This window comes from Melanerpes formicivorus, unplaced genomic scaffold (genome assembly GCF_026170545.1).
Source record: "Melanerpes formicivorus ecotype bairdi unplaced genomic scaffold, bMelFor1.0.p_v2 SCAF_164, whole genome shotgun sequence".
NCBI classification, from domain to species: Eukaryota; Metazoa; Chordata; class Aves; order Piciformes; family Picidae; genus Melanerpes; species Melanerpes formicivorus.
This window is the reverse complement of record NW_027142516.1, coordinates 170,233-182,963: the sequence shown is the minus strand read 5'-3', so window position 1 is coordinate 182,963 and position 12,731 is coordinate 170,233. Positions and strand designations below refer to the sequence as shown.

Sequence of the window (12,731 nt, the reverse complement as noted above, 5' to 3'; positions counted from 1 at the left end):
CTAGGAGGGCAGCTTGGCAGGACATCAGCTCAGCCCTTTCTTGCTGGCAGAGCTCTTAAGACATCCTCAGTAATCCTGCAGCTCGCTGCAGTCAGCAGCAAACAGGGCTGGGTGCCCCTGGGAAAGGTGGAGGAACGTTGGAGTCTCCCAGCTCCATAAACTCAGCTCTGCTGCCTCGGCTGCCCTGCCCTGCCCAGCTCTGCCCACCTGCAGCACAGCACAGGAAGCTGCAGGGAGGAGGTTCCAGGGAGAAAGGAAGGAAAAGAGCCAAAGATTTGGGTCAAATTCTCAACCTGCTCAAGGTCCCTTGGAGCCAGCAGCATCAGGACCACATTTGCCAACACAGCAGCACCCCTGCTGCTGCTTCCCTTCACAGAGAGGGGTTGGAAGTGACCTTGGAGATCATCCAGTCCAAGCTCCTGCTCAGGCAGGGTCAGCACAGAGCTGGCTGGGGGTGAGAGCAGCATTTTTCCCCCCCTTCCCTGGGGCTTTAAGCCCTAAGGCTGAAGGAAAGCTGAGGAGAGGAGCTCCTTGCCTGCCTCCCAGACGTTATCCTAACAGAGGCAGGAGGCTCATTTAGCTAACAGAAACTCAGCTCCTCTCATTCCATTCAAATTCCTGAGAGCAGGATGTCTTTATCCCATTAGACATTTAAATGGACCTTGTGAGCAACCCAGGGATGAGGCAGGCCACAGGACCTGCCTCCAGCACTGAGCTTCACTGCTGGGCTGAGAACCTCCTGAAAGAGGAAATTTGTCCCAAACCTATCCCTGACTGCTGAGCAGCCTGGGAGGGGAAGAGCTGCAGGTGCAGGAGGCCACAGCAGCGCTGGGGCAGGGCTGGAAGCCCTCTGCTGGGAGGCTTCAGGCTGGGAGACTTGGGGGAGTTCAGCCTGGAGAGGAGAAGGCTCCAGGGAGACCTTCTGGAGAGCTTCCAGAACTGAGCAGAAAGCTGGGGACAGAGTTTGGAGCAGGGCCTGTGGTGGCAGGACAAGGGGAGGGATGGTTTGGAAGTGCAAGAGGGAGATGGAGAGTGGAGAGGAGGAGCAATTGGTGCTGCTGAGGGTGGGAAGAGCCTGGTCCAGGCTGCCCAGAGGGGTGGGAGATGCCCCCAGGGCTGGCACCAGCCCAGCTCAGGTTGTCTGGGGCTGTGAGCAGCCTGCTCTGGTTGGGGCTGTCCTTGCTGGCTGCAGGGGCTCTGGGCTGGGTAAGCTTTGAAGGTCCCTGCAGTGTTTCACCATTCTAAAGCAGGTGGAAATCAATAATCTGCTTTCAAGCAGAGAGGATCTGTGTGAAACCTGCAGGCTTTGCACCATGCATGAAGCACAGTGACAAGCTCAGGGCACTTGGAGAGCCAGGCCAATGCCACTGGAGCCACAAATATCTGCTGGGTGCTTGCACCAAGATCTGTCTTGGTGGAAATCAATCATCCATCTGAAGGCTTTCAAGCAGAGAGGATCTCTGTGGAACTGCTTGAGAGAAGGAGAGATGATCTTGAAGGTCCCTTCCAAGCCAACCCTCTCCCCCTTGGGAGGCCTCATGGAATCATGAAGGTTGAAAAAGCCTTCTCAGATTATCCAGTCCAACCACCACCAAGAACCTCCAGTTCCTTTCCCAATGAGCCATTAGCAGCACAAAGAGGATCCCTCCAGCCTGGCTTTTGGGGGATTTCCTCTTCTGCAGGGCAGGATTCCTGTGGTTGGTGAGGATCTGCTTTAATCACCCGGTGCAAGGCTCCCCAGCAGTCAGTTACTCACTCCTGGCCAGCACCCAGCCAAGGAGGGACTGCTGGGAGCTGAGTCAGCATTTCCCAGCCCCATCTGAATTCTGAATTCTGCTTCCTCCTGGACAAAATGTCCAACACAGCACAGCACAGACAGGCAGCAGCACAGATCTTGTTAAAGGTTTTATTATCAGCACAGTCCTGGGGAAGTTCCAGATCCCATGGATGGGCATCACCAGCCCCAGGTGGTGTAGAAGCTGGAGCAGAGCAGCAGAGGCAGGGCCTGGGCTGTGTTAACCCAGCACACGGTGCCAGCAATGCATTCTCCCACCCAAAGCAGCTGCTGGCCCAGGCTTGGCTTTCAGATTCTTCCCCCAGCAGCTCTGCTCCTTGTAGGTGAGCCTGGGGAGGCCAGGTGGCAGCATCAGGAGGAGCCAGGCTGAGGAAAGGTCTCCAGGGAGCCAAGCACCCCCAGCAGCAACGAAAGCAAAGCTGTGGGCAGCAGCTTCACCAAGTGGCAGCCACAGCTTGGAGGCTGCTGTGGGAAGGAGATGCTCAGAGCCCCACTGCTAAGCCTCTCCAGGAGGCTGAAGCAGCCCAGCAGGACCAGCCTGGTGCAGCAGGAGAAAGCTGCTGAGCCAGGAGCAGCAGGGGGGGACACAGAGGCAGGCACAGGGGTGTTGCAAGGTGCTGCTTAATGAGCAGGATGACAGGGCACAGATTGCCCACAAGCTGCTCTGCTTCACCCTGAGTCACCTAACCACTGATGCTGCTGCCCTGTTCCAAGCCCTGTGGTGATCAGAGAATCAGCAAAGTTGGAAAAGACCTCAGAGATCATCAAATCCAACCTAACCTCCTGACTAACTAAACCTTGGCTCCAATCCCCTCTTGAACACCTCCAGGGACGGGGACTCCACCACCTCCCTGGGCCCTGATCACTGCAGGAGGGGAACAAGGAGCAGGGGCTGGCTGACTCCACAGCCCTGCATCAGCAGCCACAGAAAGAGCTTACAAAGAGCTGAGATGGAGCTGATAGCAGATCACTCACCCCACAGTGAGTCCTGTGTGCCCTGAGGAAGGAGGCAGCAGCACAGTCCAGGCCACTGAGAGCAGAGCACTGAGAGCCACAGCATGGGTTGGGTTGGAAGGGACCTTGGAGATGATCCAGCCCCAGCCCCCGTGGAGGGCAGCAGGAAAAAAAAACCCCACCAACAAACCAGGAAAGGAACAATGTGAGGACACAAAGGCATTGTGCAGGAGATCTGAGCACCTCCAGATGCGTTTAATGGCAGCCCCGAAGCTCCAACCCTTCTGCGGCGCTCAGCCCCCATCCTCTTTGCCATGCCCTGGGCATGGCTCCTCCGTCAGCAGCGGCCCCCGCCGGGTCTAGCAAGGTCTGCAGCTTCCAACGGGGTACCCCCGACCCCAGATGGCACCGCCGTACACGCGAGAGCCCCCCGGGACCCGGGCAGCGCCGGCGCCACTCCCGACTTCGGGGGCTCCCTCGGAGCCCACCACGCTCTGCTGCGGGAAGGTGCTGAGGATGGGCCCGGGGAAGGTGACCACCACGGGCGGGGGGTAGATGACCACGGTGGAGTCCGGGCACTGCCGCACGCAGGGCTCGTTGCAGCTGTCGGCGATGGGCTGAGGCGCGGCCACCCCGCACGGGGAGGCACCGCCGGCGGCGCAGGAGTTCAGGGAGGGCATTCCTGGGGGCTGGGCGAGCAGAGGCACAAGGGAAGAGTGTTAGAAGAAAGAGAGAGAGAGAGAGAAAGGCAAATTCCTGACAGTTTTGTCCTCAAACCTCCCAGGAAAAGCTGAGCAGCAGAGGCAGAAGTGTCAGAGCCCAGCCCAGGAGCTCCAGCCCAGGAGCTCAGGGAGTGCATTCCTCAGGGCTGGGCGAGCAGAGAGGTGCAAGGGAAGAGTGTTAAAAGAAAGAGAGAGAAAGGCAAATTCCTGACAGCTTTGTCCTCAAGCATCCCAGGAAAAGCCGAGCAGCAGAGGCAAAAGTGTCAGAGCTCAAGCCCAGGAGCTCAAGCCCAAGGAGCTCAGGGAGTGCATTCCTCAGGGCTGGGCAAGCTGAGGCACAAAGGAAGAGTGCTTTAAAAAGAGGAGGGGGAAAAAAAGGCAAATTGCTGACAGTTTTGTCCTCAAACCTCCCAGGAAAAGCTGAACAGCAAAGGCAGAAGTGTCAGAGCTCAGATGAGGAGCTCAGCCCACAAGTTCAAGCCCAGGAGCTCAGGGAGTGCATTCCTCAGGGATGGGAGAGCAGACAGGTGCAAGGGAAGAGTGTTAAAAGAAAGAGAGAGAAAGGCAAATTCCTGACAGCTTTGTCCTCAAGCATCCCAGGAAAAGCTGAGCAGCAGAGGCAGAAGTGTCAGAGCTCAAGCCCAGGAGCTCAAGCCCAAGGAGCTCAGGGAGCGCATGCCTCAGGGCTGGGCAAGCTGAGGCACAAGGGAAAAGTCTTAAAAGAAAGAGAGAGAGAGAGAGAGAGAGAGAGAGAGAGAGAGAGAGAGAGGGAAAGGCAAATTCCTGACAGTTTTGTCTTCAAACCTCCCAGGAAAAGCTGAGCAGCAGAAGGAAGTGGCAGAAATGTCAGAGCTCAGCCCAGGAGCTCAGCCCAGGGCAAGCTGAGGCACAAGGGAAGAGTGCTTTAAAAAGAGGAGGGGAAAAAAAAAGGCAAATTCCTGACAGTTTTGTCCTCAAACCTCCCAGGAAAAGCTGAACAGCAAAGGCAGAAGTGTCAGAGCTCAAGCCCAGGAGCTCAAGCCCAAGGAGCTCAGAGAGTGCATGCCTCAGGGCTGGGCAAGCTGAGGCACAAGGGAAGAGTCTTAAAAGGAAGAGAGAGGAAGAGAGAGAGGAAGAGAGAGAGGAAGAGAGAGAGGAAGAGAGAGAGGAAGAGAGAGAGGAAGAGAGAGAGGAAGAGAGAGAGGAAGAGAGAGAGGAAGAGAGAGAGGAAGAGAGAGAGGAAGAGAGAGAGGAAGAGAGAGAGGAAGAGAGAGAGGAAGAGAGAGAGGAAGAGAGAGAGGAAGAGAGAGAGGAAGAGAGAGAGGAAGAGAGAGAGGAAGAGAGAGAGGAAGAGAGAGAGGAAGAGAGAGAGGAAGAGAGAGAGGAAGAGAGAGAGGAAGAGAGAGAGGAAGAGAGAGAGGAAGAGAGAGAGGAAGAGAGAGAGGAAGAGAGAGAAAGAGGGAAAGGCAAATTCCTGACAGCTTTGTCCTCAAGCATCCCAGGAAAAGCTGAGCAGCAGAGGCAGAAGTGTCAGAGCTCAGCTCCAGGGAGCCCCCTGCAGCTCTGCCGAGCACCACCACAGCCGGGCAGGAGGCCTCCCGAGAAAGTCAGCTGGAGCTCATCAGCCACTTCTGCATCCAGCAAGCCAACAGCTGGAAAGTCAACACTTAGCCTACAGCAGGAAAGCCTCAGGCTGGTGTCAGGGCACAGGCTGCACCTTGCCGTAGAACCACAAGCAGAGGGTTGGTTAGGAGGAGGAATTCAGCTCAGACTTACCTTAGTGCACAAAGAGAAAGCAAAGGAGGGAACTGATGCCCAGGAGCTGCTGAGGAGCTCTTTTATACTGCCCTTGGAGTGCCCAGGGCATGACTCAGCCCCACACGAACCTCCCCAGCAGCTCCCCAGCACGTTTTTTTTGTCCTTACCTTTGCTAATCGATGGCAGCAGCTTTACAGGAGCTGCCCTTTGTAATTAGCAGCCTGAGCTCCCACCCCCTGCCCTCTGCTTCCCTGCCCTTCCAGCCCCTGCTGTGTCAGAGCTTTGCACAGGGCTGCTCTGCTGACCCTGCAGAGAGGGACAAGAAGTTTATCTGGTTCCTGCTGATGTGCTCCATGGATGGGCTTGTGCCTAAGGCAGCTGCTAAACAGCAAATTGGCTTGGGAGAAAAATGTCCTTGAGTCAGCCCAGGAAGGGTTGCAGAAGCAGGGGGGGAGGAATCTGTGATAGAGTCACAGGATAGTTGGGTTGGGTTGGGTTGGGCTGGAAGGGACCTGAAAGATCTTCCAGTTCCAACCCCCTGCCACAGTCACTTCCTATCAGACCAGGCTCTGAACACTGCCAGGCTTGGAGCCTCCACAGGTCCTCTGGATAACCTGTTGCAGCGCCTCAGCACCCTCCTGGTGAAGAACTTCCTCCTCATGTCCCATCTCAATGCAGCTCCTTCCAGCTAGAGGCCATCACCCCTGGTCCTGTCACTCCAGGCCCTTGCACAAAGTCCCTCTCCAGCTCTCCTGGAGCCCTCTTCACACGCTGGAAGGCTGCTCTGAGGTCTCCCTGGAGCCTTCTCTTTCTTCTCCAGCTCTCCCAGGCTGTTTTCATAGCAGAGATTCTCCAGACCTCTCCTGGCCTCAGACCTCAGCTGGGCCAACCCTAGGTCCCTTCCAACCCCTAACATCCTCTGAGCTGAATTAACACCACTGAGCCAGCAGCCTGGGGATAGAGGGCTGGAAAGAGGGAAACTCTTGCAGGGAGTTTCAGCTCAGGAAGTGTCACATTCCCCATCCTCAAGGACTACTGAGACTTGTGAAGCTGCAAGGCTCAGGCACAGCTTCAGTGTTTCCATCACCCCCCCAGTGGCTTCGTTCTTCCTCTGAAGAGGGCAGAGCACACCCCAAATGCTGGGTTTTATAGAGCTGCAGGCCTTGTGGGATTGAAATACAGAAGGTTTACCATTTCCCACCCACCTCCTGCCCCTCTCTGGAGCCTCTGGAACCTCATGCTGCTTAAACACCTCAAAAACCATAACCCAGGCTTCAGCAATGTAAAAAGCAAACAAACCAAAGGAGGGCAAAGGGCGAGGGCAGATGTCAGGGAGGTGAAGCAGCCCCTCCTGGGCAGCTGTAAATCCTGACCTGGTTTGTGAACTGGCCAAAAATAAAACCAAACCAAAAGGAGCACAGTTAAGGTGTGGCCCAGGCAGGATCTTCCCAGGCATTCATTCCAGCGAGTGGCTTGGTCAATAAAAGGTCACCTGAAGCTGTGATGCTCATAAGCTGTGTTGCAACAGGGAGCAAGGAGTGGAAGATGCCTCCCTGGAACCCTCCAATCAGTGCTGAGTGGCAGCTGCCAGAGTGGGGCTATCACCCCTGATAAATGGGAGCCTGAGCAGGAAGCTGAGGCTCAGCAGAGGCAGCAGGATGCCAGGGATGGCAAGAGCTTGAGCCAGCAGGCACTGCCAGCGGGGCAGAGGGGCAGCAGCTTCTCCATCCTGACCTCACAGAATCGTTGAGGTTGGAATCACTGAGTCCAGCCCAGCCCCACCGTGGCCACCAGACCACAGCCCCACGTGCCACGGCCACAGGCTCCTCTTGAGCACCTGCCTGGATGGGGACTCCACCACCCCCCTGGGCAGCCTGCTCCAGGCCCTGACCCCTCTTCCAGTCAAGACATTGTCCTTCAGTCAAGAAATTGTCCTTCATGTCCAACCTCCCCAGGTGCAACTTGAGGCCATTTCCTCCCCTTCCATCACCTAAGGGGAAGGAACAAACCCCCGAGGTCAGAGCTGAGCTCTCCTCAGCGGTGCCCCAGGCCAGGGCAAATGGCACAAAGTGGAGCCCAGGAGGCTGCAGCTGAGCAGGAGGAGAAACTTGTTTGGTGTGAGGCTGCTGGAGGCCTGGAGCAGGCTGCCCAGAGAGGTTGTGGAGTCTCCTGGTGTGGAGAGCTTCCAAACCCAACTCCCCCCCAGGCATTGTGCCCCTGGGCAAGCTGCTGTGGGAGCCCTGCTGGAGCAGGGGCCTTGGGGGAAGATGCTCTCCAGAGATCCCTTCCCACCATGCTGGGGGGCTATGAAGAAGAGGGAAAGGCAGCAAGGATGATGAGCACTGACCCTGCCCACCACTGCTGCCTGCTCCTCAGCCTGCTGAAGGAAGCTTCCAGAGAGGAGGGCAAGGTGACCACTAATGAGGTCAAAGGACCAGAGGTGGCTTCTGCTTCTCCCATAAAGGTTTGGCCTGGAAATCCGCTGCAGGGTGTGAGGAGGACCTCACCTCCTCTGGGGATAACAACCTCATGATGCTCCCAAGTGAGTAAAGTAAGTAATTACAGCAGGGGAGAAGCAGGGCAGGAGCAAATCCCCCCCCCCCTGTGCCCAATTAGGGTCTGAGCCAGGGTGGCTCAGCTCTTCCAGGCACTCTCAAAGCCTATATAAAAACCACCTGGCTGCAGGCTTCCAGCCCAGGTCTCATCCCCCCCACAGCTGGGAGCTCGGTGAGTTGCTGACTTCTTTCTGTTCCCAGCCAGCAAAATTGTCCTCTGGTGACACTGGGAGCCTGGAGCTGGGTCCTGCCGAGCTGCTCTGGCACTGCAGATGAAGAGGGCTGCTGCTGCTGCTGCTTCTGAAGGCTTCTTGGGGCCCCCAGAGCCTCCTCTGTCCTTCTTTCCTCTCCTTCTGCCCCCCACTGGGCCACCTCTGCCTCTCTGTCCTTTGCCACCCACAGCCAGCTCAGGGTTTTTGAGCTTGAGCCTGAGACTTGCAGAGCTTCAGCCAGTCTGAGCTGATCTCTCCCCTCTGAGCCTGGTAACTTAGGGACCAACAACTCCAACTTGCTTTGGAAGCTTCTGAATTGCTGTTTTTCTCCTCTCTTTTCAGTGGCTGACCCTGACTCCCCCCTCGGGACAGACTGAGGTAGGTGACTGCTGTGGTACCAGAGGCTGATTCGTGTTTGTGAGACCTCCCCTCAAATCCTGCCTCCAACTCTGCTGGCCCCAGCAGGAGGAAGCCACAGAGCTGCTGGAGAGAGGCCAGAGGAGGCCACAAGGATGAGCCAGGGGCTGGAGCAGGGGGTGTGCAGCCTGGAGGGGAGAAGGCTCCAGGGGGAGCTCAGAGCTGCCTGCCAGGACCTGAAGGGATCCTCCAGGAAGGCTGCAGAAGGACTTTGCATGAGGGGGTCTGAGACAGGCTGAGGGGGAAGGGTTTGGAGCTGAGGCAGAGCAGGGTTGGGCTGGAGCTGAGGCAGAGCAGGGTTGGACTGGAGCTGAGGAGCTTCAGTACCAGGGTGGGGGGAGCCTGGAGGCGTCAGCTGCTGCAGTCAGTGAGCAGTGGTGGGTGGGGGTCGGTGCTGGGGTTCTCATCCTTCCCTGGCAGGAGCTGTCACTGTTTGCTCTCTGGCTGCTGACGCTGGAATTGCTCCCTGCCGGCACAGGCTAAAGGAGATCAGAGCCGAGGCTCAGAGCAGGAAGCTCCAGCAGCAGCAAGGCAGCTTCCAGAGCAGCCCTGCAGGGGATTCCTTCACCTTCCTTCCCTGCTTTGGTTCTCAGGTCCCCCTGCAGCCCAGGACGATGTCTTACTACGACTACCAGTACAAGCAGCAGTGCGTTGTGCCCTGCGGGAGGAAGTGTGGGGGGAAGTGTGCCACCCAGTGCCACCGCCCCTGCTCTGGGTGCTGCGGCTCCTGCTCCCCCTGCACTGCCAAGGTTGCCAAGCCCTGCACCGTGAAGAAGATCGTGCAGAGAAGCCCCCCCTGCTCCGCCCCCTGCTCCAGCCCTTGCTCTGCCCCCTGCTCTGCCCCCTGCTGCACCCCCTGCTGCTCAGGCTGCGTGGAGGTTGTGGAACGTTCCTGCTCCCCCTGCGGCCCCGCACCTGCTCTCTGTGTGCCCTACTGCGGGCAGCAGAGCTTCGTGGGCTGCTCCCAGCCCTGTGCTCGGGTCCCTGTGTGCCAGCACAGCTCCTACCAGTGGTCCAACTGCTACCACTACAAGTGTGTCTAGCAGTGAGCTCCCTGGAGGCGCCCGCAGAAGAAGCAGGAGCTGGAGAGCACAGCCAGAGCTGAGCTCACAGCTCCTGCTGCAGGCATTGAGGCTCCTGGACAGACAGCTCCCCCAAACCAGCCCTTCTTTAGTCCTCTCCACCTTATCCTCTGTGTTCAGTTTCAAGGTCCCATAGCTTCACCTCTGCAGTCTCCTGGGCTTGGACCTCAGCTGCATGAAGACACTGCCCCTGCTGAGGCCTCACTGCTGCTCTCAGCATGGCTCCAGAGGAGATTCTGCGTAGAAACTGAAGTTTCCTTCCCCACAGCCAGCAGGCATGGGACGAGCAAACCTGACCTGGTGCCAAGCAGGACCTGGCTTTGAAGCCAAGGGGCTCTGCTGGGAGGAGCAGCTGGCTCTGGAAGCCCTTTGCAGTCATGGAATGGTCAGGGCTGGAAGGGACCTCGAGGCTCATCCAGTTCCAACCTCCCTGCCATGGGCTCACACCACAGCAGGTTGCTCAGAGCCACCTCCAGCCTGGCCTTAAACACTTCCAGGGAGGAGGCTTCCACCACCTCCCTGGGCAGCCTGTGCCAGTCTCTCACCACCCTCATGGGGAAGAACTTCCTCCTAACTTCTTCCAGTCCCCAGCTCTGATGCAGCAGCTGCAGGACACTTGCTGCAGTCTGCATTAAGTGCTGTGGAATTAACACCTCCCCTAATAAAGCCTCTCCTGCAACCAACCAATTCCTGTTCTGCTTTGGGGTTTTTTGCTCTTTTTCCTTCCCTCCCACTTCACTGACTCAGAGCTGAGCTTCCACAGCTGCAGAGCCACCATGGAGAGCAGCTGGCACACGCTCAGGTCCCCACACTGGATCTCTAAGCAGCTTCCAGAAGAGCTGAGGCAGCTTCAGGGTGACCAAGGCCGCGAATCAAGCAGCTACCAGCAGGCACTGGAGCTGCCTGGGCAGTGCTCCCACCCCTGGGCCCCACTGCTGAGCTGTAGAGAGCCAGGAGGTCTCCCCTCAGCCTTCTCTTCTCCAGGTTGAGCACCTCCAGACCCTTCCCCAGCTTCCTTGCCCTTCTCTGGCCCCACTCTAGCCCCTCAGTGTGCTGCTGGCAGTGAGGTCACATCATGAGACGATTGGGCAGGCTCCAGGGCTCCAAACTCAGTTTGCTCCGAGCAGCAGGGGAGTGCCTGGTGAAGGGCCCCGAGGTTGGTGCCCAGAGCACAGACAGCAGACAGCCTTGGTGCCCAGCCCCAGCTGAAACCCAGAGGCAGCAGCTCTGACGTGGCAGAGCCTCCCCAGAGCCAGCAGAGGCTGCTCCAGATCTGCCTGCTGGGAGGGAAGTGATGAAGTTGTGCTCCACACCAAGCAGCCACAGGGCAAAGCTCTAATGTGGTGGCGTCCCAGGGAGGGTGCAGCTCCGTGGTGGTGCCCAGCAAGGGCTCTGCCTCTCCTGGCTGCCACCCTGTGGCCTCAGCATCTCAGCAGGATGATGCCTAGCAGCAGCAGGAGCCTTTCTGCAGCTCCCCCTGGGGCTTTGCACCTATCAGGCTCTAAAGGGTCCTGGCTGGCCAAAGGCCTCCCCAGTGTGTGTTCAGCTGGGGAGCTGCTCCCAGAGCTCCTCTCTCCCTTCCTTGTGGTCTCTGCACCCCTTGCCCACCAGCACTTCCCCCCCCCCTGCCCAGCTCTGCTGAGCTCCACCACTCCTGGACAAGAGAACTGCTTGGGGTTTGTGTCTGCTGTGCCCCAGCTCTGCAGTCACAGCCTGGCTAAGGCTGCTGGGCTGTGCCCCTCTCTGTGCCCTCCTCTGGGCACCTCCAGCTTCCACAGCCCCTGGGTTCCACAGGAGCTCCAGCAGCTGCTCCCTTGCTGCTAAGCCAAGATGCATCTTGTGAGGAGCAGCTGAGGGACCTGGGGGAGCTCAGCCTGAAGAAGAGGAGGCTGGGGGAGACCTTCTGGCTCTCTACAGCTCCCTGAGAGGAGGCTGGAGCCAGGTGGGGTTCAGGCTCTTCTGCCAAGCCTGGAGAGCAGTGGCACCAAGTGGCTGAGGCAGCTTTTGGGGAAGGTCTCTCCAGGTCTCCCTGCAGTTGTTTTAACTTCCCAACCGCTCTGGCAGCTGCGGAGACCTCGAACCCTGCCCTGCTTCGAGGCTTCTCCCGAGCAAAGACGGTCAGAGAGCACCATCCTGCGGCAGCGCAGGTGCTGAGCCGCGGGAATGTGTCCCCTCCTGCCCCACCGCTTCCTCATTCCTGCCTCGGCTGCTCCCTTGTGATTCGCTGCTGCAGCTCCCAAAGCTCAGCTGCTCCCCGGCCCAGAGCCTGCTCGGGCTGAGGCTGGGAGCTGAGCAACCCCGCTCAGCACCCCTGGGAGCTCAGCACCCCTGGGAGCTCAGCACCCCTGGGAGCTCCGCTGCTCTCCGGGTGGGCTCTGCGGGGCTCAGCCCTCGGCTTGCGCCGGTGCGGGAGGCGACTTGCAGCCCGCAAAGCCAATCAGATCCTGGGCTGCATCAGGAGAAGTGTGGCCAGCAGGTCGAGGGAGGTGATCCTCCCCCTCTGCTCAGCCCTGGTGAGACCCCACCTGGAGTACTGCCTCCAGTTCTGGAGCCCCTATTACAAGAGGGATGTGGAGGTGCTGGAAGGTGTCCAGAGAAGGGCCACAAGGATGAGCAGAGGGCTGCAGCACCTCTCCTATGAGGACAGACTGAAGGAGCTGGGGCTGTTCAGTCTGGAGAAGAGAAGGCTCCCAGGTGACCTCATTGTGGCCTTCCAGTGTCTGAAGGGGGCCTACAGGAAGGCTGGGGAGGGACTGCTCAGGATCTCAGGCAGTGACAGGACTAGGGAGAATGGAATGAAGCTCGAGGTGGGGAGATTCAGGCTAGATGTGAGGAGGAAGTTCTTCCCCATGAGAGTGGTGAAGCCCTGGAATGGGTTGTCCAGGGAGGTGGTTGGGGCTCTGTCCCTGGAGGTGTTTAAGAGCAGGCTGGATGAGGCTCTGGGCAGCCTGATCTAGTGTGGGGTGTCCCTGCCCACGGCAGGGGGGTTGGAACTGGCTGCTCCTTGTGGTCCCTTCCAACCCTGAATGAAACTATGAAACTATGAAACCTCGCAGCTGCGGCTGCGGCTCTCGGCTCGGAAGGCAGCACCGGGGGTGTGGCGCCAGGGGATGCTGGCAGCTGGAGGAGGATGTGGGAGGCAGAGCGGCAGCAGGGAAGGTGTCCTGCTGTGGAGCCTGCAGCCGGCTGGTGGCAAACTCCGGCTGCGAAGCGCTGCGAGCCCAGGCAGCGGTGGAGGTGTGGAAGAGCAGCTGAGT

At 58.5% G+C, this 12,731-nt stretch overlaps 2 protein-coding genes across 2 annotated transcripts; one reads left to right on the top strand and one right to left on the bottom strand.

Moving 5' to 3' along the window:
• Positions 1-3,108: 3,108 nt before the first annotated feature.
• LOC137457278 (claw keratin-like) lies at positions 3,109-3,429 on the bottom strand. Its single transcript, XM_068169110.1, has one exon. It carries the CDS (start codon positions 3,427-3,429, stop codon positions 3,109-3,111), a length of 321 nt encoding a protein of 106 aa, XP_068025211.1.
• A 4,469-nt stretch (positions 3,430-7,898) lies between these two features.
• LCE4A (late cornified envelope 4A) lies at positions 7,899-10,161 on the top strand. Its single transcript, XM_068169037.1, has 3 exons — positions 7,899-7,935; positions 8,318-8,353; positions 8,986-10,161. The coding sequence occupies exon 3, from the start codon at positions 9,007-9,009 to the stop codon at positions 9,433-9,435; it is 429 nt and encodes a 142-aa protein (XP_068025138.1). The 5' UTR covers positions 7,899-7,935; positions 8,318-8,353; positions 8,986-9,006; the 3' UTR covers positions 9,436-10,161.
• Positions 10,162-12,731: the final 2,570 nt, after the last annotated feature.